Consider the following 26261-nt stretch of genomic DNA (forward strand, 5'->3'; position numbering starts at 1 on the left):
CCCGGGCCGCCCGGCCTTAGTGAAATCCGGAGAACGGAGACCAGACCAAGGGAAAAGCCCCGGGGGGGAACCCCAGGGACCCGCGATGACCGGCCAGAGCCGAGGAACGAAGATAAGCCCCCCGAAGAGCCACCAGGCCAGGGGCCTCCTGTCTGAAACCCCGAAGGACCGAAAGGGGGGAGAACGCTCTCCCCGCCTGTGCACTAGAGCGGTGCAGAAACGAGAGGGCCCGCTAAGCCTTCCGGCCACCCGTCTGAACCGCAGACAGATGCGAGAGGCGCTCCAGGCCCTGGTCATCCGGAGGAGTCATCTGCACTCCCCGAAGGCCGAAGAGAAGGGCAATGGCCTGAACCACTGGGTAGCAGCCCCCCCCCCCGGCTCCCGGACGGAGGGATCCCCCAAGGAGCCGGCGGGGTGGAGAGAACCAACGCGGGAGCGAGGCAAGCAGAGGCCCGTGCCCAAGCGTCCAATGCCGGCCGCTCTGAGAACACGCCTAGCGGCTGATGGCCTCCAATGGGACGACCCGAGGTCAAGCCCCCCCCCGAGCGGAAGGGGTGCTGCCCCCCCCCCTTGTGGCTGGACCGTCTGGACCAGAGGAGGGAGCCGTAGGCGCTCCTGAGGGATGAGCCGGAGAACTGCCTACAAATGGAAGAGAAAAACGCAAGAATATTGACAGAATCGGAAACCCATGCTGGCGCATGACAAAGAAGATTTAGATCCGGCTCAGCTGTCACAAGTGGGCGAACTGTCCCGTGTCTCCATCCTCGGACCGGGAAGAGCCCCCCCCCCCAAGGGGTCAGGCCTCTCGAAGGCATGGTCAACCAGAGACAGCGGGCCGAGCCGGTCCTCAGTCAGTGACGCCGGCAATGAAGCCCGGATGACGTGAGCGAAGTGGTCAGCATCCTGGACGCAAACTTGATCGAGCCCCAGTCGCCCCAGGGAGGAAGGACGGGCTGCCCCGAGTCAGAAGAGACCCAGGCGGCGAGGCTCCCTGGGACGGGAAAGCGCTCCCGGCGCTGCCCCAGTCACTGACCGAGGCCTGACGAAACTACCGGGAGTTGAGTCCGCAGAGGACGACCCCCGCCGCGGCAACGGGAGGACATCTTAGAAGCTCAGCGCGCCCGATGAAACCAGGGCAGCCACTAGAAGGTGACGGACTGCAACTGAATCGCCCAGGCAAGGGCCCAGTTACTCTAGAGCCAATGGCCCAGGCCCCCAGACGAGTCGGAGGAATGCGTCCACTGAATGGTCAGCGCCTCCGTGCCAAGGGAGGAGTCGAAATCTCTTTCCAGACCATGGCCGTGGCAGAACGTGGTCCTGCCAGGATCAGTGGGTGGAGGCATCAAGGTCCCCCCCACCAGCTGGCCATGCACCGAGCCTGCCCCAGGCACAGCAAACAGTCTGAGCCAAGACGCCCAGAGATGGGCCCATCCAGGGCCACAGCTGCGATTAAAACGCCTGAGCCGGTCTACTCTACATAACAAAGATCGGATTAGCCTGCAACAGAAACTCACCACCTGGCATCTTGGAACCCAACCTCCAAAAGGGAATGCTACAGATCTAAGCAGGCCAGGAAGAACCCCTGGCCTCAATAGAAATGGGTTTTTCGTTTTTTGTTTTTGGTTTTTTTTTTTTTTTTTTTAATTATTATTATTTTTTTATTTATTTATTTATTTATTTATTTATTTATTCATTAACCTTTAGTCTACCTTATTTTCCTAGCAAATTTCCAATTCCATCATTGACCGCGGATCAAATAAGGGGGAACCTAGCCCAACGATGGGCGCGGCCCAGACCTCCATGTCTGGAAGGGGTGGAGAACCATCTAATCCTCCGTACCACCATAGGCAAAACCAGGCCCCGGGAGAGCCTACCTGCACACGGGTTAAGACCCTCGACTCACCACCACCCCCTGGACCCCCTGAGTGGGGGAGGGAGAGAGGGACCCCACTCTACCTGGAAGGAAGGGGAAACCTGCCTGGGAACCCCAGGGCAGGAAAACCAACCCCTAGGAGTGATTTGGGGGGGAAAAGGCCTGAGGCGGGACCAACCCCAGACCCTGGGATAAGGTCAAAGGCTCATACATGTAGATCTGATGCAAGACCCCAGAAATGTGCACGGCCCTCTGTTGGGCCCCACAGAACAACAGTTCCCAAATGGCTAACCTCTGAAGGAGGAAGGGAGAGCCAACCCAGAGTAGGCCCGGGTAGAATCCCCGGGCACCAGTAACAAAGGGAAGACTAATATTGCAAGCCCTTAAGGTCTCATCTGCTAGTCATCCCTTACTGGCATTGAATTAAGCACAGTTGTGAAGTGCGTTTGTACATATATGTATGTATATATATATAAATACATTTGTATTTGAGCTGATAAACAAATAAGGGAGGCTCGTATAGTCTATTACAATCCAGACTAGTATAGGTCTATTTCAAGCTATTTAGACCTTATGTTAATTGCAATGTGAAACCTCCGAGCCCAATACTGTTCCTGCACAATGCAGCCCCTGACCTCCTCCCCCGAGAAGGACTTCAGGGCAGAGGAAGACATGGGGGGGGGAACACCCTCCCCCTCCCCCTGCAAGGGCTTTCTCACCTGCCGCCAGGTCTGCCACCTGGCCCTGGGGAAACTCCAAGCCCCCCTCCATTTCCCCACTTACGCGTCCAGCCGGAAGGAATGGAGGAGTCCAAGCCACTGTAGGCCCCACCGGGACCTGGGCCTGCTTTCTCTGCTGCCTGCCATGCCAAGGAAGAGACCGCACCAGCCAATAGACCTGGGTCGAGGCCCGGTCCTCGCACACGTGGCGACCGAGCCAACATGGCCACCGGTACTTTCATTTTCGATCTGCAGCTCCGATGGCCCATTGAAAGGCCGTGCTGAGGCAGGCAAGGACGGGAGGCAAGGACGGGGGAGCCACGCGGCTCTCAGGCACGCTCCCCCTCCCCCAGGAATGCTCATAGCAGTCGGAGCCGATTCTCTTGTCTCTCCTGGCTATTTAAAGGAGAAGGCAGCCTCTCCAGCAGCTGAAAGGAGATCTGGCACCCCCGCACCCGGGGACGGGCTGAGACTCTGGGCCTGCGGGGGGGAGGCAGCATGCCCCACTGGGCCCTCCCCCACCGCCCGGGGCAGTAAACTGTCCCTTGGGGCCGCAGCTGCTGAATTTAGTAATTTAGAAATCTTTTAAATGCCCAATTAAACCAAATAAGACCAAATTGAATAAAGTAATCCTACCAGTAATTCTCAACAGATCTTGGACCAGAAAAGACTGAGAGGAACTGGGATAGGAATGGAAGGCACCAGTATTTAAGCGTTTTCTCTCAGTCTTTGGACCAATCAGGCTTTGACAACAACCCACGTGTGACCATTCCCTCCCCCTCTTCTGGAAAAAAACAAACAAACAAAAAACCTTTGGGTCAACCCGAGAGAGCTGAGTCCTCCACCCTTGATCTGCCTTCCCCAGAGTTTTATTGTGCCACTTAAAAAGAGGCCTTGGGGAAGGGGAGCCGTTAGGGCTGTTGCTGATCCCACTCCCCAGATTTACCCTTGTCCCCTCCAGCAGCCTCTCATCTGAGGACCTTGAGGAGGCCCAGGAGCAGCTTCCTGGACAGGAACCCGGCAGGGCCCTTCAGGAGACAGAGCGGCAGAGAGGGGAGGGGGAGTCAAGAGAGCAATCAGCTTAGTCTCTGCCCAGTCAGGGGAAAACAAAGCCCACCACTCCTTTCAATGCTTTGAACCTTATCTAATCCGACCCTTAGTGTAAGAAGATTCCTTTGTATATAGGCTGAGCAACCAACTGGTCATTTTGAACCTCTGTGACTGACAACTCAGATAGAGGCTAAGAGACTTAGGTTGGAAATGGATGTTCAGCTGATCTAGGAAACTTAGCGTATCGTCCAGGCCAAAAGTATCTAAAAAGGTTAAATCATGGCAACTGGACCAACGTTTATTAAAGTTTATTTCATTGGGGTGGATGATTGAGTTTACATGTTGTATTTCATTTTGGGAAGAAATTCCCCGCAGTCTGCATGGCAAGTCCTTCAATGATTCTCTGCCTCCCCAAAATTTGACTGAAGAAGTTACTTCAGTTGAGTATCGAAACGTCTCAGGTTTAATAAACTTTGGTCGATGGTTTAACTTTTTAAGAAACATAACCTTATATGCTTTCCACCTCTACTGCAAGAGCAGACGCAACTCATAGAGTTGGAAGGGATCCGGGAGGCCCCCCCAGTCCACCTGGGCAGGAATCCTCAGGCTGCCCCGGCCGACAAGGGAACCCCACCAGCCCAGGAGTCAGCTGTGCCCCCCTCCTCGAGTTGGGATCTCCCCCAGGTAAGGCATCCGCCCAACTGGTTCTTATTCTCTCTCAGGCACTGCAGAGAAGAGCCCACCCCCTCTTCAAGGACCAGAAGACACAACCACACCTGCCTTCAGCCTTTCCACTTTTGGGCTCCACACAATCTCCCACCCACCCCATTCTTCAGTTCCTCTCAGGCTCCCTTACAATAAACGCCTTCTCAGAGGCAGCCAACTGAGAGCCCCTTTTCAGGAAGTCCCCATGCTTCTTTTTCCTCATTGCAGATGCCTGACCACTTCTATTTCTTTCTCACCTGTTTGATTTTTGTAAAATTGATTTTGTAACACCTGTTAAAATGAAATGTCATTTTCTTGAATTAATTGAATTATAAATAATAGCAACAGCAATAGTATTTAGACTTATAAACCACTTCATAAGCTTTTACAGCCCTTTCTAAGCAGTTTAGAGAGTCAGCCTCTTGCCCCAACAATCTGGGTCCTCATTTCACCAACCTTGGAAGGACAGAAGGCTGAGTCAACCTGGAGCTTGGTGAGAGTCAAACTGCCAAATTGCAGGCAGCCGGTGGCCAGCAGCCTGCAGTACTGCATTCCAACTCTAACTGTGCCACCCCGGCTCTTATATTAAATAATGACATATTAAAGATTTTGTTATCCCGAATCGTGATCCATGCAGGACAAGGGTCTCTTCACTGATGGAATGGCCTGTAACTTTCCATGGTGGTCCAGCATGGGTTGGGTCATAAAAGTTTTTTGATCTCCTGTATAGGGCTGAGATGAGGGTGGGGGTGGACCAAAATCTCCCCTGGCCTCAGGAAAGGCAGGAGCCTTGGTCTCCCTGCTCCTAAGTCCAGCAGCTTCACCATTCATGGTTTTCATGCTTGTATAGTTCAATTGTTACACATTTTGAAGGATGTTTGCAATCCTCAAATAAGCCTCCATTTAAAGCAAAACATAAATTTATTTGTTGCAAAAAAGCAACTTTTCATTCAAAAGAAACCTCAAAGTGGAGTAAGAAGAAGTCATTCTACCTGATGCCCTTGTTCTGAGCAATGCTGTGGTGAGAAAGTCTGGAAACCGCTGAGATGACCTGATTGAAAAAAGAGAAAATTCAAGAATTTACAACCTGCTCTTTATCAAAAGACACCTGAGGTGAGGCCTGAGATGCTTCATTTCATCTGACCACCATCTCTGGCTCGGATGGTCTTCTGGCCTGAGGCTGCAGCAGCTTTCACACCACAGAGCAGGACCTGAGCCTACATGACCGAGATAGTGGCAGCCTCCAGCCCCAGTTATCATGCAGCAGATGTCTGGCTAACAAGTGGCATGGAAGCTGGACTACAATCCCCATCATTAGCATTATACAGGGAAAGCATGGCTTGCCTCACTGCAGACATTGCTTGATCTTTTAATGACCCCGTAATCCCTTGCATTGGGGTGGAGTCGGGGCAACTGAATGGAGCTGAGTGTTTACTGGCCGGATGCCCTTCCTGTCACCAATGCCGAGTTCACAGCTGATATTTACTCATTGTGTCCAGAGAGAAAAATAACTGCCGCTACCTAGGATCGAACTCACAGCCTCCCGATTGGGAAGGGAGAGCATTACCTCTAGGGCACTGCACAGAAGTCGGTTCGTAATGCTCAAAATCTCCCTAGCTACAGACTGCAGGGCAATGGACCACAGGACGTACGGGGGCACCTGGCCCCTCACCCAAGAAGGGACCCCTGTGGACATGGAGGGCCTCGTGCTGCCTTTCAGACACCAACTCTCATAATTCCCTGGAATGCTGGCTGAGGGACTTCTAGCCTTTAGCCAGGATTTAGCCAGGATTTGTCATCATGGCCTTCTGTTCACATCTGGAAGGCAGCACCAGAGTCCTACAAGTCTTCCTCCTGCTTTTTCTCCATTTACCAAAAGGAGGGCCTCCCTCCAAACTCCCTTCCAGAGACAGAAAAATGCCAGCAGAGAAGCCCACCTGGTTGGGCAAGACTCTCTCCAAGAAGGTGGAAGAGAGCAGGAGCAAGGGGGGGGCTGCTCCTCCCTTCTCCTCCCCTCACCCTGGCTGGGTTATGTGTCCTACAGCTCACATGACCCTGATACTGGGCAGTGGGGGGGGACCTTATTTCCTTTAGGAATTCCAACTGCCTGGACCTCAAGAGGTGGCACAACTCTCACCCACTCCAGCCCCCCTCCCCAGGTAAAAGGGGGAGGTTCAAGCAGGGGGTTGGATGAGATGGGCAGGAGGGAGAACTGTGGACATTGAGGCCCAGAAGGATGGGCGACAGCGTTGGAGGGGAGAATCTAGTTTCCTTCTCAAAAGAGTTTCCATTCATCCAAAGGAAGGAAGGAGGAAAAGAAGGGAGGGGAGGGGAGGTAAAGGGAAGGAAGGAAGGAAGGAAGGAAGGAAGGAAGGAAGGAAGGAAGGAAGGGAAGGGAAAGGAAAGGAAAGAAGGCATTTCAAAGCTAGGCTGCTTCTATGGGATCCATAGAGCTTTCCCCCTCTCCACACACAGGGAGAGAATTAATATTCGGAGGCTGATCTGCACTTGGCACCCAGCCACCACAGCCACTTCCTGCCTGGCAGCTTCTCAGGGCAGCTGGAGGCCTGGGCACGCATGGCTGGCCAAGCTCGGCATGCAGCAGCTGTCACCAAGGCTCCTCTGAATTAATAGAACCAGAAAAGTGTGTGAGAACATCAAGTACGCCTGAAATAGTCCAAGGCTGTGGCTTGGCCAAAGAGGGAGCCTGGTGGAGCCCCATTGAGAGCCAAAGAGCAGTTCCCATTGGGGGTCCCATCTCTGAGCCAGCCAGCCAGCCGTGCCAAGGAAAGTGCCTCATATGCAGAGACTGAAAACAGCATTTGTGCTCTCATCCATTTCAACGTACTTAACAGGTTCCACAAAGAGGAGGAGGGCTGCTTAAGTGGCCAGTGAAGAAGGCCAGCTGCTGAAGAGGGCATCCCGCTTCTCCTGAGCTCTCCTGGGCCTCCTGTCTGCTGGCATTTGCTGCTCAAGTCATTAAGTGTGTTGCCAATCCCGGTTCCTCTAACTCCCCATCCCCAAGTTCTTCCTCTAGTGGCTTCTGCAGGAGGATCCCTAAAGTCAGAATCTCCTCTCTGGGGTTTAGAAGCAGCAGATCAGAGGAGATCCAGGAAGGAGGGAGGGAGGAGGAGAGTGGGAGAGAGGGAAGAGGGAAGGAGAGTGGGAGAGAGGGAGGAAGGAATGAGGGTGGGAGGAAGGAAGGAGGGAGGGAGGGAGGAAGGAGGAGGGTGGGAGAGAGGGAAGAAGGAAGGAAGGAGAGAGGGAGGGTGGGAGTGAGGATGGAGGGAGAGAGGAGGAGGATGGGAGAGAGGGAAGAAGGAAGGAAGGAGGGTGGGAGGAAGGGAGGGAGGGAGGAAGGAAGGAGAGAGGGAGGAAGGAGGGTGGGAGGGAGGAAGGAGGGAGGGAGGGAGCAGGAGGAGGGTGGGAGAGAGGAAAGAAGGAAGGAAGGAGGGTGGGAGGGAAGAAGGAAGGAAGGAGGGAGGAAGGAGAGAGGGAGGAAAGGAGGAAGGAGAGAGGGAAGAAGGAAGGAAGGAAAGAGGTGGGGGGAGGGAGAGGGGATGAAGGAAGGATTTCTTACCCCCTCCAACATTGGAAGGGCCTCCTTGAGAGCAAGGGATGCATCTGTGCCCCCCCCCAACGGCTGCAAGAGGCAGGGCCGTCTTAACAGCCTTATGGGCCCGGGCAAAGCAGTATCCTTGGGCCCCTACGACAACTACTCACAGGAATAAAAATGTAAATGGTCGATAAAATTAAACATATATTTATTTCATTGGTTCTTCCAACAAAAAACGGTGTTGAAACATTAAAAACATGCTGTGCAGCAACAACTGGTCAACTTTTGAGCAATCCAGGAGGGTTGAAAACCCCGATGACATTCAGGAATCCCCCAGTTGCTGTATTGCTATGACACAAGGTGGCCTGAAGGCAGCCTGGCCGGAGGAGTAGGAGCCTCCGTGCAGTCTCCCCTCAGGAGGCCGCCCTGAGAATCCATCCCTGGGGAAGAAAACCGTTCCCCTCCCCTTTGGTTACTTGGGAGTCTGACCGGGGGGGGGGGGGGGGGCTCTGCAGGAACCTCTCCCTCCCAGGCTCTTCCTATTTCCCTTTCATCTCCAAAGAGCCGTTTCCTCTGATGGGAATCATGCTTAAACATACAACACAGACTTTTGGGAGAGACATGAAGCTCTGAAATATGACTGATGCATTCATAAAATGGCTGCCACGATGCAGGAACAGCTGCTAACAAAACAACCCTTTTCCAGAAGACAAAGTGCCGTCCCTCAGGGAGACTTGCTGCAGCCCCCCTCCCCCTCCCCATCAAAAGTATGGTGCTAGAGGCTGTTGCTGTGATTCCAGTATGCCGGCTTCTAGGTCATTTTTAAGATGAAATCAAAATAACATTGATAGAACTTCAGGCCCCATATTGTCCACGCCTGCTTCAAATATTTAACACTGATTACATAAACTGAATTTTGTTTCCTATCTTGAAAAGTATGTAGCGGCAGATACATGGGAAGGATGATATTTATTTGTTTATTTGAATTTCTTTGAATTCATATGATGAATGGTTGCAGGAACTGGGCATAGCTAGTCTAGGGAAGAGAAGGATCAGGGGGGACATAACAGCATCTTCCAATATTTGAGGGGCTGCCACAAAGAGGAAAGGGGTCAAGCTGTTTTCTAAGGCACCTTTGAAGGCCAGACAAGGAACAATGGAACAGAACCCGTGGAACAGAAGTTGTGGGAGCTCCATCACTGGAGGCTTTCAAGAAGAGACTGGGCTGCCCTCTGCCAGAAATGGTGCAGGGCCTCCTGCTTGGGTGTAAGGGGTCAGGCTAGATGACCTAGGGTCCCTTCCAACCCTGTTAATCTGTATCTGTATCTATTTATTAACCATTCGTCTCTAGTGGAGCCTGGAAAGTGACATTAGTTTGTATGACTCTGGCAGAGTCCTAAGGCTCTGGCAGAAGGCCAGGCAAGCCCTGGAAACCCTTCATCAAAGGGCCTTGGAGCAGGGGTCACCAACCTCATTGCGATGATGAAGAGAAGAGGTGAAAGTGAATCACCCTGGAAAATTCCTCACTTGATATTAACCATTCCGTAGATCTCATTCCCTACTTAGTTCAACATTGTTTCATCACCTTTTCAGTAAAGGATGTAATATTTTTGCTAATGCCAGTTGTTTCTAAGCATTTTATGATCCAACTATGTGGCAGTGAGTCAAATGCCTTTTTGTAATCAATCCAGACCATATTCAAGTTCGTTTTTCTGTTCTTACAATTTTCTAATATCATTTTATCAATTAGGAGCTGATCTTTTGTGCCCCTGCTCCTTCTTTTGTTGCCTTTTTGCTCTACTGGCAAGATGTTGTTTGTTTCCAAATAATCCATCATGTTATCTGCAATAATGCCTGTGAGTAATTTGAAGGTTGTTGGCAAGCATTATTATTATTATTATTATTATTATTATTATTATTATTATTATATTGTATCACAGCGGCCAGTTGTTTCGCCGGATTTGGCATTGGTTACTAGTCGGGCCCCACCCAGGGGCCTAGGACGTTGTAACGTATTTTCGTAATATGCGTGCAGATCCAAGCAGTGCGACTTTTTGCATTTGACTGATGGTGATTTTGTCAATTTTTAACTGTTTTAAATGTAATTCCAGTGCTTTTGGAATAGCACCCAGTGTGCCAATTACCACTGGAATTATCACTGCTGGTTTGTGCCATAGTCGTTGAATTTTGATTTTTAAGTCCTGGTATCTTGCGATTTTTTCATGTTCCTTCTCGGCGACTCTGCTATCACCTGGTATTGCGATGTCTATGATTGCGACCTTATTTTTCTCAACCAGTGTGATGTCTGGTGTATTATGTGCCAGTATTTTGTCGGTTTGTATACGGAAATCCCACAAGATCTTGACCATCTGATTTTCGGTGACTTTTTCAGGCTGATGTTCCCACCAGTTTGTTGCTGTTTTAATATTATAATTTTTGCACAAATTCCAATGGATCATTTGTGCTACTGAATTGTGCCGCAATTTATAATCAGTCTGCGCGATTTTTTTACAGCAGCTGAGTATGTGATCAACAGTTTCATCAGCTTCTTTGCAAAGTCTGCATTTGGCATCATCAGAGGATTTTTCGATTTTGGCCTTGATGGCATTTGTGCGGATAGCTTGTTCTTGCGCAGCCAGGATTAGTGACTCTGTTTCTTTCTTTAATGTACCTGTTGTTAACCATAACCAAGTTTGTTCACTGTCCACTTTATCTTTTATTTTTTCCAGAAATTGGCCATGCATTGCTTTGTTCCGCCAACTCTCCATTCTTGATTTTATCACATCTTTTCTGTATTCTTGTTTCGTCTGTTGGGCCTTCAGTAGATTTTTGTTCTTTACTTCGATTAATAGATGTTCTTGACTTTCTTTTAAATAATCAGCCAGTGCATGTTTTTCTTCTTCAACTGTTTGCTTCACTTGTAATAATCCTCTGCCACCTGATTTTCGGGGCAGGTAGAGTCTATCAGTATCACCACGTGGATGTAAACTGTAGTGCATTGTCATTAGTTTCCTGGTTTTTCGGTCCAAAAGGTCCAAATCAGCTTGTGTCAAGTTAACTATACCAGCTGTGTATCTTATAACTGGTATTGCCCAGGTATTTATGGCCTTGATTGTATTTCCACCATTCAATTTAGATTTCAAAATTTCCCTAACTCTGTTGGTGTACTCTTGCCTGACAATAGTTTTTACTTTTCCATGCTTGATGTTATCCAACTGCAGAATGCCTAAGTATTTGTAGGCTTCATTTTCTTTGCATTTAATTAATTGGCCATTGGGCATTTCAATTCCCTCACATGCAGTGATTTTGCCCCTTTTTATGGATACAGTGGCGCATTTTTCCATGCCAAACTGCATTGAAATATCGGTGCTGAATACTCGGACTGTGTTTGTCAATGATTGGCTTTCTATTTCTGACTTTCCATAGAGTTTCAAATCATCCATATATAGTAAATGCGAAATTTTTTCAGCTTCTTTGGCTGTTTGGTAGCTAATTTCATTTTTTTTAAAGATTACTGATAGGATCATTGCGATGATGAAGAGAAGAGGTGAAAGTGAATCACCCTGGAAAATTCCTCGCTTGATATTAACCATTCCGTAGATCTCATTCCCTACTGCTAACTCAGTTCTCCATTGTTTCATCGCCTTTTCAGTAAAGGATGTAATATTTTTGCTAATGCCAGTTGTTTCTAAGCATTTTATGATCCAACTATGTGGCAGTGAGTCAAATGCCTTTTTGTAATCAATCCAGACCATATTCAAGTTTGTTTTTCTGTTCTTACAATTTTCTAATATCATTTTATCAATTAGAAGCTGATCTTTTGTGCCCCTACTCCTTCTTTTGTTGCCTTTTTGCTCTACTGGCAAGATGTTGTTTGTTTCCAAATAATCCATCATGTTATCTGCAATAATGCCTATGAGTAATTTGAAGGTTGTTGGCAAGCATGTTATTGGTCTGTAGTTTTCAGATGTTGTTCCTTTAGTTGCATCTTTCTGAATCAAGTATGTTTTTCCAGTTGTCAACCATTCATCAATTTGGCCCTTTTGTAAAATTTCATTCAGTTGCCTGGCCAATATTGCATGTAAACTGGACATATATTTGAGCCAGAAACCATGTAATTGGTCCTTTCCAGGTTTATTATTATTATTATTATTAGTGGTGGTAGTAGTAGTAGTAGTAGTAGTAGTAGTAGTAGTAGTAGTAGTAGATCAATATTAATGCTATAAATATTATTATCATTATGATTGCTGTTTCTAAAAATTAATTGTACTCAGACAACACACTGTTTATTTAAAAATGGAACTTTTTATATCAAAAACTTTTTAAAACATGGAAGAAACAGAAATCAAATATATATTTTACTGATATAAATGTTAGAAATAGTATATTGGGGATACAGATAAACTCGTGAGCTTGTTTTCTAGGTTCTAGCCATGATCCTGAGATTCAGATTCAGACTCCAAACAGAAACCCCAGAATCAAAAGAATAAGCTACAGGATCCAAAAGAGATCAAAGGAGGAAAACCAAACCAGTGGAGTAAAATTTTAACAAAAATTCTACGAATGAAAGCCAGAAAACAGTTAATGAATCACTGATACAAGTTACCAGCAGGAAAAAACTCAAACTTAAATCCATACAAGACAAAGTTTTAGAGCTAGTACAAAGACACTGTCAAATGAAAAACATGAGTAAGCCAAACTTTAAAGTACAGAAAGTACAGAATGCTGGGAGCTCATGGCATTTCTGCAGAATTATTAAAACAAATGGACAAAACTGGCACTGAACAAACATTCTCCAATATAATCTATACTGCAAGAATTATTCCAAATGTTGGGCTGACATGGATTATTACCACATAGAAGAGACTGGAGAGTCACTTGTCTGAGATGGTATGGATTCTCCTGTTTGAGCAGGGGGCTGGACTAGAAGACCTCCAAGGTCTCCTCCAGCTCTGCTCTATTCTATTCCATTCCACTCCACTCCAATCTAAAACTAAAGCAAAAAGTGCATCAAATAATTTCTAATAAATCTTTAAAAAGTACCCAGAAAGACAAGTCAGAAATGTGAAGTTGTTCTAAATCTAATCTGGATTCAGATACAAGAGTTGCTCTTTTTCATATCCCAAATCTGAGAGGATTGGGATATGAGGGAGGTGGACATTTATCCACATTTTGGAAAAGCACCTGGTCTAGGAAGATTTGCAAGGCTGCTCTATATTGAAAATCATTCAGTTGAAGGACAGAGATATAGCGTGTTTGTGAAATTATACTGAAGAAGCACATGCTAGAGGAGGAAAAATGACAAAACCCTTTCTAATATTATGCTGAATGCAACAAGGCGGCGTATTAATAATAATATATATTCTAACACCATTACAAAATGTTTCAAAATATAAGGAAACTTCTGTGCCCTTGTGTTTCATTGGGACTCTTTTCAAGGAGCAACAGCAGCAGCAGAAGAAGGGACAAAGGCCCCAGTGACAATCAGGAGGCTTTGACAGGCAGATTTACATAGGATGCCTTAAAACACCCTGTGCTGACTGCGCAGAAAATGATACCACCCTTCAGGGAACAGGCAAAGGAGATTACATGGGGAATACTTCAAGAAAACAAAATTAGAAAATTAAAGTAAGTTGTAAATAATGAGAAACATTAAGTACTTCAAAAGACTTACATAAAGAAAGGTCCAAGGGAGAAGTGTGAGAAGATATATGTATTGGCTGAAAAATACATATCGCGTTTCCCCGAAAATAAGACAGGCTCCTATTTTCTTTTGACCCCCAAAATAAGCGCTTGGCCTTATCTTGGGGGAAGTCTTATTATTCTGGAGGTGCAGGAGGCCCCTTAACCTTGGCCCATGGCCTGTGGATCAGCTGATCCAGAGAGGGACAGAAGTTCTGTCTGCTTCTGGAATACTCTTGCCCGCCCTAGCGTGGCTGGGCCGCTCGCTCTTTTTGCGGCTGACACTAAGAGAAGGGGCATGGTAGCTAGGGTTGCGGGAGCGGCCTCTGTGAGGCTGTTCTGTGTGGGTGGCAGGTGCATGTGGGGTGTGGGGGGGGTGTCTCCCCTCCTTCCTCTCCCAGGAAATTGCAGGGACTGGCTGCACATGTTTTTAAATAGTTTAGGGGAGGGCTTATTTTAGCACATGCTCTCAAAAGCCCAATTGGGCTTATTATCCAGGGAGGTCTTACTTTCAGGGAAACAGGGTAGATGCTCGCAAATATACAATGGGAGGAGGAGGAGGAGGAGGAGAGAACTGTGTAGTCCTTGCTGCTCTCTGATCTTGGTTATTATTCTTGCAGACATTTCATCATCAATGCCAGAAGGGAATGGGTTGTGTGGAGAGGAGGAGGATACCCAGAACACCTCTCTCTGCACATTACAAGTGATAATGAGTGAGGATGTGTTTCTGGTTTGGTTTCCCCATGTAGTCAGAGATTATCTTGGATCAACCCCCAAACCTTGTCAAGCCAAGAGGGCTTGGCCGCCCTAAGCCAAGACAAGACTGAGGGACAATTGGGTTGCCCTCCCCCCCAACCATCAGGCTGTTGCCTCAGCAGGAAAGTGGTGTTGTTGGTCATGGGTGGGCTGGACACCTGGTCTGGTCCTGCTTATCACCAGGGCCCTTTGAAGGCTGGGGCTGGGGGGCAGCTAGGAAGGCGATCTGAACTGAAGAAACTGGGGAGGATGAGCTGAAGGTGCCCTCACCCACCTGGGTTATTCCTCTGCTGTTCTGGGCCTCCGAAGAACCAGAAGAGGCGGGCATTTCCTTCGCTTCTGAGTACAGCAACAAGAAAAGCTACAAAACTCACCTCATTAAATTATTAGCATTTATGAAATGAATAACAGGACCTCTTTGCACAGTCTAAACAATCTTTCTACAGACGGAAGCGTGTTTGAAAGACAGAAAAGACAGGCGCTTTGGACCGCTGCATAATTCATGAAGACATGTCCTTCCAACCTTGACAGCATCCCACTGTCTTGTCAGGTTGCAAACTACTGTCACATGTTCACAAATCCCTAAGTCTCCTGCAACAACAGAGTCAAAACGTGAAACAACCCAAAGGAAACCACACCCAACCCCAAGTTTGGTTTGGAGCATCCTTAGGACACCACCCATCTCTTCCGAAAAGGATGTGCAAAAGCTTCCGGTGGGCGGAGTCTGACAGGGAGTTGTTATTCTTAACAGCTCTGGAATCTTGGCGTCATTAAACTGTTTAAACAGCAATCCATCAAGCTATCTAGCAGTTCATTTACCCTCTCTTCGGGCCTAGAAGAGAGAGGTGAGAAGCTATGCATTGGAAGCCGTCTAACTAACCCTCTCAGCCTAAACTCTGGGAGGAAGGGGGAGGGCACCGGCAGCAGCATAGCAGCTCCGAGCCAGGGCTCATTCTGCCTTTTGTTGCAGAATGAAGGTTTTCGCTCATCCTCAGCACAAATGATTTACTGTGGACTTCAAGCCGAGCTGAACCAATATCTGTGAACATCTAATTGTATGTATAAATCCTTAGCTCCAGTTGCAAAGAATTCCTTCTAATTACTTGCTGAAAGTTCTATAAAAAATGGCGCCGAACTGTGTAGGAGGGGCGAGACTCGGATCGAATTTTTGTGAAGCCTAAAAGTGATTTATTACCAAGAAGTGATTTATTATCAAACCAAATAGCAATTGCTGTATAATTGGACTGCCTGGACTTTTTAACTGACTAAAGAAAATTAAACTTGAGATGGCTTCTAAGCAAAATTTTCCCCCTCCTCCTCCCTCCGCATCGAAAAGTGCCGGAAATTCCCCAGCGCCTTCTATTAAATTACAGTCATTACTTCCTTCTACTTCTGTAGGGGACCCCTTGACAAGGGAAATTCTACAGAAAGAATTAATTGATGCATTAAAAAATCATGCTGATACGATGGAAGCAAAACTTAAGGAAGAGATAGCTGCTTCTAACAAACAAATGTCTGAAGAACTTATGACATGTAACCAAATGATTAGAGGGGACTTTCTGATGGCTCTGAATTCTCTATCTGGCTATGTATATGGACTTGAGAAAAGTTAGAAGATCTTAGTGACTCTAATACGAACCTGGTAATGAAGATGGATGCGGTCCAGCAAAAGGTCATCGATGCAGAAAATGAAATCATAATGTTACAGTATAGACAAATGGAATTTGCTTTAAGGATAAGGGGCCTCCCTGAAAATACACAAGAGAACCTGAAACAGATTCTCTCTGAAGCCTTCGACCTGATGGTGGGAAGGTCAGGAGGGAATCTTGATTGGCAAATCGAAAAGGTTTACTGCATTAACAAAAGCAATTACCAAGAGATATAGTGGTGTATTTTGCCACTACAGACATGAGGAACACGATATTACAAGTCCTACAAATCGGGGGTCAGGAGGTGACTGTCTTGAAGGAGATACCACCTAAAATGCTGAGATCTAGGAAAGACTATGCCTTTTTAGTTGAAGAGCTTAAAAATCGCAAAATACTGTTTAGATGGGACGCGCCAGCCGACATTACATTTAGCTACCTTGGAAAAAGACATCGCCTCAATACAGTATGGAAGGCCCAAGATTTCTACAGCAACATATTGAAGGCTGGACAACCCCCTCCTTCTAGATTTAGAGAAAGAGAACAAGAAGGACATGATGGAAAGCAAACCACTCAAGTATTAACTTGTTCTCTCAGAGGTACAAAAAGCTAAGGAACAAAGACAAGACCGTGTGGTTACTAGACGAATGGAACAGGAATTAAAAAAGAACGAACACAAGCCACTGTTCAGGAGCCTATAGGCATTACATCAGAAGCAGTGGGAGGAGCCAGGCCCAAGGTTAAATTCCAAGATGTTCAGATGGCTCTTAAAAAGCTTCAGGGGGCTAATGATGGCAACTAAGTTTCTAACTTGGAATGTCAGTGGTTTAAATTCCCCACAGAAAAGGAAGAAAATTAACCACTATCTTAAACAATTTAAGAATGACATAATTTGTTTGCAAGAAACCCATATTAGATCAACTGATCAAAAATACCTGATTAATACAAGACTTGGACAACACTTCATAGCTTCTGCCACTGAGAAGAAAAATGGTATTGTTATATACTTAAGGAAGGATTTGAAAGCTGAATTAATTGAAGCAGATCCCCATGGAAGATATGTTGCAATAGATTTGGTTTTAGAAGGGAAAAAGACTCTACTATTGGGAATATATGCCCCCAATCAACAACAAGATAAATTTTACAAAATGCTTTCTGCTAAGTTAGTACATTGGGACTTTAGATCCTGCATATTAATGGGTGACTGGAATGGCGTCATGGATACCAAGAAAGACAAGAAGGCTCTCTGCCAAAATATCCAAAAGCGAGCTAAATTACTTAAATCCTTTTTTGATATGATAAGAGAATTTTGAATTGAGAGATATCTGGCGAGAAAGGAATGCAGAAGAATATGACTTTTCCTTTTTCTCTAATAGACATCAATCCTTTTCTAGGATCGATTTTATACTAACAACCAGGTACAGATGGCTTGACAGTGGTTTATTATAAAAATCTACAGTTAGAAATGGTAGAACCTCTTAAAGAATTATTTAATAAGATTCAAACGGAAGGTAAGGTGCCCCCATCTTGGAAGACAGCTTTTATATACCTGATACCCAAAGAAGATCAAGATACTACTCAACCAAAAAACTATAGACCTATCTCATTACTTAACATATATTATAAAATCTTTACCAAAATCCTAGCAAACAGGTTAATGTTGGTTATTCAACAATTGATACACAGTGACCAAACAGGTTTTATTCAAGGGAGACAAATGAAAAGTAATGTAAGACTAATTATTAATGCATTAAAATACTTGGGAAAGAACAATCAAATTCCTGCTGCATTCATATTTTTGGATGCTGAGAAAGCCTTTGATTGAGTTAACTGGCAATTCCTGTTGAAAACATTGCAAAAAATACAAATAGAAAGTTTTTTACAATCAATTAAAGCAATAAATCAACAGCAAACGGCTCAAATTATAATCAATGGAAGTTTAACAGATTCTTTTCAAATTGGAAAAGGTACAAGACAGGGTTGTCCCTTGTCCCCACTATTGTTTATTATAACTTTAATTAATTAATTTTTTAAAATTTTTAATTTAAAACAAGTACAACATCCTTCTTTACATGCTATAGAAAGTGTATCAGTCGGTCACAAATAAACTTTCGTACATCTCCTCTACAGTCAACAAACATAACTCATGTTAACTCAAGTGTTTTAACTCAGATATTCATACATATCACCATCGTCATATATCCATTTTCATTTGACTGTAATTATTATTTTAAAATATTAATAATAATAATAATACTCTTAAACAATACATGCCCACACCAGTGGGAAAAAGAAAAAATCAAAAAAGGCTTCCTGGGGGCGGAGCCTGTCGCCGAAGGAGCTCAACGGAGCTCCTCTCAGAGTTCTGGTCTGTATATCTAATTAAGATCAATAGATATCACCCCTTTTTGGCAGAAAGGGGCAGGCAGAAGCTCAGGTGCTAGGATTTATTCGTAGTTCACAGCCCCTTTTCTTTTTTTTTGGGGGGGGCTGCGAACGGAGAAAAGATCCAGCGTAACTGAGCTCTTATCTCCAGCCAGTTCTTTGCAGCTGCTTTTTTTTTTTTGCAGCCCTAGACAGGCGATCCCCCCCCTCAGGACAATGATAAACTGCTTAAAGCAATTTAAGACTAACACGAGCGGGTTTTACTCCTGTGATGTTCCTTTTTTTATAACTATCTAAACACCAGCCTCGTTTTCCTTTGGAACTTCTTTGTTCAACCGTGCTAGAAAATGGCGTTTTTACTGTGTTGGTGATTGATGACGTAATTAACCGGCTTTATCTCCCCGGAGACTGCTACTCATTAACAAGCAAAATCTACAAATAACTTATTGAGAACTGAGCTGGTGAAGACACTGTTTATCTGTTTATTCTCAGCTCTTATCTATAATGCCTCCCAGGTCTAAGCAGGCAAAACGCTCCCCCCCCGCATGTGCTTAAAGAACTTGTTAGAGAATCGCTGCCCTTGCCTCCTACACCCCCTACTGGAGATTCCTTAACACAGGAGCTTCTTTTTCAAATACTCAATGATTTTAAACAAGAAATCAAAGAATTTGTGCTGGATTTATGCGACAAAATACAAACTAAGATTGCCCAAATAAAGGTGGTTATGTTTGAAGCTATGTCTACTTTGACAGATTATATCGAAGAAATGGAGACTAAACTGGAAACTTTGGAGGAGGCTAATTCTAATTTGACTTCCAACATCCAAGCATTACAACAAGAGATTAGAGATACTCAAACACAACTTATAATGATAAATTATAACAGAAAGGTGTTTGCAATAAGAGTCAGAGGACTGCCCGAAAAGAAAGGAGAGAACTTGAAACAGACATTTGTAGAGGCTTTTAGCCAAGCGGTGGGAAGTTCGGGATTCAATTTTGATTGGAATATTCGAAAAATCTATCGCCAGAATTCGTGTGTAGCAGAACAACGACAGCTTCCAAGAGACATAATTATATACTTTTTCACAAGAGAATCCAGAAATGCGATCATCCAAAAGTTTTACAACAACAGGCTGCGAATCGATGGGCGAGATTTGTTTGTCTTTAAAGAAATACCACTCCAGATGCTGCAAGCAAGAAGAGACTATACTTTTTTAACTCAAGAGCTTAGAAATCGTCAAATACAGTATAAATGGGAAGCTCCAGTTGGAATCACAGTTACACTCGAGAATCAAAGATTTCGTCTCAATTCTGTTTCGGAAGCTCGGGACTTTTATTATAAAACTCTGAAGGCGGGGCTTCTTGACTCACTCGGAAACGCGGAAAGACAAGGTGAAGGAAAGACAAGCAGCAACTCACTTGGTTACAAGATGGAGGGAGTTGTTCTCCCCCTACCGGAGAGGCAGAAGAGCGGAAACTGAGGATTTAGCCATATTTTTAAAGCAGCGGGACACGTGGTTATAAGGCAGAGGGTTGCCTTCTCTTTCCGGAAGGGCAGAAGAGTAAAGAATAAAGATCCAGCGATGTCTTTAAAATACTTTTTAAGCTCTTGGACTGATTAAAATTTTAGGATTCCTGTTTGGTACGAAATGGTAAAGCTGCGTACCGATGAGGAATGGAAAGAAGCATTGCTTATTTTGGACAGATATTGTATGGGATCTTTATTTTAATCCAAACTGCGCATGAATTGTTTTCTGGTGTGAGGAAAGCGGGGACTAAGATTTATTTGAATTGCGGTTTGGGATGAATGGAGTCGGGAGGAGTGGGGCAGAAGGGAAGGTGGAGCGGGATATCGATGAAGGGATCTTGGGACTGAATGAAGTGGTATGGATTTTGGGCACACATTTTACGGATTTACATGCTTGAAGTATAACATAAAAAGCTCAGGATTTTAAAGTGAAGAGCGAGATCCTAACTTTATGGAATTTGGGCTTGGGAGGAATGGAGATGAGAAATGAGGGGTAGGAAGATGAGTAGCGAAAGTATGATTAGACTGCTCTGTATTTGAAGGTAAATTGATTTTTGTATAAACTATTATTTGAATATAAGGTTAAGAAAGGCTATCTGGAGAGTCTACAGGAAGATGGGGGTAAATATCAAAGAAGCAAGGGACGAAGACAAAATATAAATGGAATGATCTATACTGTTTAAATTTTAAGAATGATGGGAGGCTGAGCATAATGCAAAAGATTTTTTTTAAAATTTATTTTTTCGTTTTTTTTCTTTTTCGGAGTGTTCTTTTTATTTTATTTTCACTATTATTGTTAATAAGATATTCTAGAAGGTGAATGGTACTGAACTGTGCCGGGTGTGGGACCTGGGAAGTCGGAGGGGATTAGGGAGGGGGGTTCATTGTGGGTGGGTGGGTGGGTGGAGATATAGTCTCAATATATAGAATAAGAAGAATACACTTGTATACTGTTGTTCCTTATCTTTTCTTTTTCTTTTTCTCTTTTTTTTTCTTTTTCTTTTTCTTTTTTTTTCCTTCTCTTTTTTTTTTAGCGCAATTTTTAGTAACTGAATAGATTAATGAATAGAGAAATGCACCAAAGTGAGAAGTAGAGGAAAAGAAGAGGGAGAAGTAAGGAGGGAGGAAGAGGGGAATGAAAGGAGGATGAGAGGGGAAGGAGGGTGAGGAAGGTGAGAAAGGAAGATAGGAGGAAGGGAAGTAGGAGGGGTGATTGTTGGAGGGAGAAAGGAAAGTTGGAGGGGGAGAAGAAGGGGTGTATGAAAGCGACAGGTTGGGTTTATGATGAGTTGTGTTTAGGTTGGGTTTTTTTATTTTTTTATTATATTATTATTATTGCAAATATTCAGTATATAAGTGAATGTACAAAATTGAAAATGAAAATGAATAAAACATTTGAAATAGGAAAAAAAAAGAGAAAACAAAGAAAAAATAAAAAAAACCCAACAACAACAACAAAAAAGAAAACAAAAAAGACAAAAAGAACAAAGGACAAGGCAGGGAAGAAAAAAGAAAAAAGAAAAAAGAAAAAACGAAAAAACACAGGTATATATTATATTTTTAAAAAGTATATCAGCTGGTTACAACATGTTTTGGTGCATCTCTTCCATTAATTCATATTAATTCAAATATCTTAACTCAAATATTTACCATATTGCCATCATTGTACCTCCACTTTTAGTTAACTATAGTTATTCAAACATGCTTCAACCTTAACTATGCCAAAGATTTAGTCCATAACCACATGCTGACATTTCATTTACTTATTTGTAAAATCCTCTATTAACATCAAATCCTCATATTCTATTTTAGCTGAGCATCCATAATATTTAATACCAAAAAGTCCATCTTCTATGCAGTATAGTTTATTATCATTCTCCCTTCTTTATGTAGTTATATCATATATCATAACATTTTCCCCATATTAATTAATATTTGACTGTATATATTTTATTTTTTAATAGTGGTAATTATTGTAATTAATAACCTTTATATATAGTCCAAAAGTATTTCTAACCTTCCTTTCTCATATCCAATTATTATTTATCATATCAACTCCACATTATATACATTACTATCAATATCAGTTATTATTCAGCTATATCTATTACAAATAAGAGTAATTAGATTTAGCTAATTTTAAGTTGTATTCTTCCATCTGTCAGCCTATGTCTCTCCAATAACAAAACCTTCTCAGTCCTATTGCCATTCGTTGAATAGATTTACCAAATGTTTTTATAAGCAAGTCCAAACAGGGATATCTTTGCACCTTTTTGCTCAGAATGTCTCTGATGAGATAATAATGTTGTCCCAGGCTTGTTAAACTTTTCAAATTGACTTTAATTCTCGAAGGTGGAATTATGGAATCTGCCAATGATGTTTCATAAAGTGTAGTTTCTTTAGCTCCCCCCCCTTTCCAGCATAGCATTTCTTCCTTCCTCCGAGATAGAACAGACGTCATTTCTCACATTTTTCATTTGTATTTCAGGAACATTCAAACATTCAGCATTCTCACCTTTTCCTTCAAGTTTTAATGTCAAATAATCCAATTTTTTTTTCAAATCTTTGATAAGAATCAAACAGTTTTCGAAATGCAGAAAAAAGTGTATGAAGCGAGCCCTTGGGAATAAAATTCGACGCCATGTTGTGTCGTAGTTAGAGACTCTAAGATAGTTGCAAGTAAAAACATGCTGGGAGTTGTGCGATCTTATCTGATCTTAGACCAACACAGCCAAGCAATAAAAGTGTCAGATCGTTAGTTTTACAACCCACTTAGAAAGAATCAGGGGGAAATGTTGAAGAATTCCTTAAAGCGTTTAAGAAATAGGATAACCACCTGCCATAAATCCATTTAAAAAAAAACCAATTCGCCGCTAGATTCTTCTGTTCTTTGGTTCCAATTAGCTTAAATTTTAGTGCGGACCGTCTCTGAGTAATAAAATCAGCTTACCAGTTGAATCCACTCATACCATTCTTAGGGGAAACCTGCAGTTTTGGTTAGCATACAGCTAATCCAAAAAGGAGTTGGCAGGGGGGGTTAATTCCACGCCCTCCAGAGACTTTGCTATCGTCTCTGAGGTCACTGGATCTCCCCTCACCTTTCACTGTCTCTACGGGACAGCTAGGGTCTTCGACCCGTCCAAAAATTCCTTCGGAATAGGGGAATTTCAGGAATAGCCTGAAACTCCGTCTTCTCACTGCTAAGCCCCGCCTTCTTCCTATTGTTTATTATAACTTGGGAAGTATTGCTGAACAAAATACGAGGCTTGGACGGTCTAAAAGGAATTAAGATTAGGCAGCAAGAATACAGAGTGCGTGCTTTCGCAGATGATTTGGTTATAATATTGGATCAACCGCAGGAATCTAGTATGATCTTAATGAATACGATTAATCAATATGGTCAAGTGTCTGGTTTTAAAATAAATTTAGGGAAAACAAAAATACTAGCTATAAATATGAATACTAAACAAAAGGAAGAACTAGGAATGTTGGGATGTGAAATAGTCAAAAAGGTCAAATATCTCGGAGTTAATATCTTAATCGCAAATGGGAAATTATATAAGTATAATTATGAATCACTTTGGCATAGTATACAGATAGAGATGAAAAAATGGGATAAGCTGCAGTTACCTTTGTTGGGAAGAATAGCGGCAGTGAAAATGAATATCTTACCCAAATTTTTATTTCTTTTTCAAATGTTACCTATACTTAAAAAAGATGCGAATCTCTTAGAATGGCAGAAGGGTATTAATAAATTTGTGTTTCAAAAGTTTTATTTTCTTTTAAAACAAACATTTCATCATTCCTCAATCAGTGAGACATCGGAGTACAATTTTTGTGTGTGTCAAAATAGTTCTAGTTTACCACCAAATTCTTGTCTAGCCTAATGTATACCTCTCCCTCCCTCCCCCCAACCCCCTTCTCCTCCCCCCCCCGACTTCCCAGAACCCGTACACGGTATGGATTTTTAACAAACACAGTCTAAAATCTATTGAGAAAAAAGAAATAAAGAAATTAATGACATCTCTACATTGATCTTAGCTTCTTCTTGCTGAGCTAACTTTAAACAATTTAAATCATTTCTGATCTTAAGCATAGGCTAACAGGAATTTCTTGGTCCCGTATTTATTTTGTATATAGTCAATCCATTTTTTCCAGTCTCGTTTATATCTCTCATTTGAGTGATCTTTAAGATATGCCAATATTTTAGCCATCTCGGCTAAGTTTGTAACTTTCAATGTCCATTCTTGAATTGTAGGCAAGTCTTCCTTCCAGTATTGTGCCACCAACAGTCTTGCTGCCGTTATTAGGTGCAGAATCAAGTTAGTCTCTACCACTGTAAAGTCAATACTTATACCTAGTAAAAATAACTGAGGAGTAAACTTTATCCTTCTTTTAAAGATATTTTGCATAATCCACCATATTTTTATCCAAAATGCCTTAACCTTTTGGCAGGTCCACCATATATGAAAATATGTAGCATCGAGAGAGCCACATCTCCAACATTTAGGCTGTAAATTCGGATACATAGAAGCCAGCTTTTTAGGATCTAAATGTCATCTATAGAACATCTTATAAAAATTTTCTCTCAGGTTTTGAGCTTGTGTAAATTTCACATTTCTTACCCAGATTCTTTCCCATGTATCCAGCATTATTGGTTCTTCAATGTTTTGAGCCCACTTTATCATACAATCTTTAACTAATTCTGTTTCCGAATCCATCTGTATTAATACATTATATATCCTCTTTGGGTATCAAAGATATAAACGCTGTCTTCCAAGATGAAGGCACTTTACCTTCCGTTTAAATCTTATTAAATAATTCTCTAAGAGGTTCTACCATTTCTAACTGTAAATTTTTATAGTAAACCGCTGTCAAACCGTCTGTACCTGGTGCTTTCCCTAACTTTAATTGCTTAATTACCTGCAAAATTTCCCCCGAGGTTATTGGTTGATTCAATTTTTGCCTGTGCTCTTCTCTAACTGAGGGTATTTTCTCTTTATCTACATATTTGTCTATATCTAAACCATTAATTTTATCCCCTTTATACAATTATGTAAAAAATTCCCGAAATGCCTTTTGAATCTCTTCCTGTTGAAACACCTCCTTCCCTCTGTAAATCAGTTTAGATATATTTCGAGTTTTCCTTTTTTTCCTAGTCTGATAAGCTAACCATCTGCCAGGTTTGTTTGCATAGCAGAAGGTATTTTGTTTTGCATATGACAAACTAGTAGCTACCTGATCAGAAATCAACATATTAAATTGAGACTTTAATATAATAATTGCTTCCTTAATCTTTGTGTCTCCTGGATTTAATGTTAACTCCAGCTCTTTCTTCCTAATTTCATCTTCCAATTCTGTTCGTTTTACCCCTTGTTTATATCTATGTGATTTATTTATATTTATCAAAACTCCTCTCATATACACTTTACTTGCATCCCATACAATTTCCATAGGTGTACCCTTATTCATATTAAAAACAAAATATTCTGTTAACAATTTTTTACAATCATTAATATACTTTTCATATCTAAATAAATTTTCATTCAATCTCCAAGACCTTTTTGCCTGTGCCACCCCTCCCAACTCCATCCAAACAGGGTTATGATCTGAAAAAACTCCAGCCGAAATCTTTGTCTACTTCACCCTGGAAAGCAAATCATTAGTAATTAATATAAAACCAATCCTAGAAAAAGATTGATGCCTATCAGAAAAGAAGGTAAAATCATGTACTTCTGCATTTCTTTCTCGCCAAATATCTCTCAATTCAAAGTCATCCATCATATCGAAAAAGGATTTAGGTAACTTTGCTCACATCTGAGTGTTTGGGCGAGAAACTTTCTTGTCTTTCTTAGTATCTATAACACCATTCCAGTCACCCAGTAGTATGCAAGACCTATAATCCCACTGTACTAATTTAGCATGAAGATTTCTATAGATTCCATCTTGTTGTTGATTAGGAGCATAAATTCCCAAAATCAATGTCTTTTTCCCTTCTAAAACCAAATCTAACGCGCTGTATCTTCCATGGGGATCTGCTTCGATTAGTTCAGCTTTCATGTCTTTTCTTAAGTATATAACTATGCCTTTTTTTTTTCCATAGCAGAAGCTATAAAATATTGGCCAAGTCTTGGATTAATCATATATTTTTGATCGGTTGATTTAATATGAGTTTCTTGCAAACAAATTATATCATTCTTGAACTGTTTAAGATAGTGAAATATTTTCTTTCTCTTCTGTGGAGAGTTTAATCCGTTGACATTCCATGTTAGAAGCTTAATTGCCATTTTTTGGTTTCCTGAAGCTTTTTTAGAGCCTCCTGGACAGCCTGTTTAACCTTTGGCCTGGCTCCTCCCACTGCT

The 26261-nt window shown here is 43.0% G+C and overlaps 1 protein-coding gene across 12 annotated transcripts in view; it reads right to left on the reverse strand.

Moving 5' to 3' along the window:
- Positions 1 to 26261, reverse strand: part of VAV2 (vav guanine nucleotide exchange factor 2) — a 143803-nt gene that overhangs the window by 40459 nt on the left and 77083 nt on the right. For all 12 annotated transcript variants that reach the window (XR_015695455.1, XR_015695456.1, XR_015695454.1 and 9 more), the window contains exon 3: positions 5340 to 5398. Coding sequence is in view for 9 of the 12 variants with exons in the window: in XM_087704480.1 (XP_087560606.1) it covers positions 5340 to 5398 (59 nt within the window). In the remaining 3 variants the exon portion in view is untranslated. The remainder of the gene's footprint in view (positions 1 to 5339; positions 5399 to 26261) is intronic.

The sequence above is a fragment of the Thamnophis sirtalis genome, unplaced genomic scaffold (assembly GCF_051295495.1).
Source record: "Thamnophis sirtalis isolate CommonGarterSnake01/CBP01778 unplaced genomic scaffold, rThaSir2_p1.2 scaffold_2, whole genome shotgun sequence".
Lineage (NCBI taxonomy): Eukaryota > Metazoa > Chordata > Lepidosauria > Squamata > Natricidae > Thamnophis > Thamnophis sirtalis.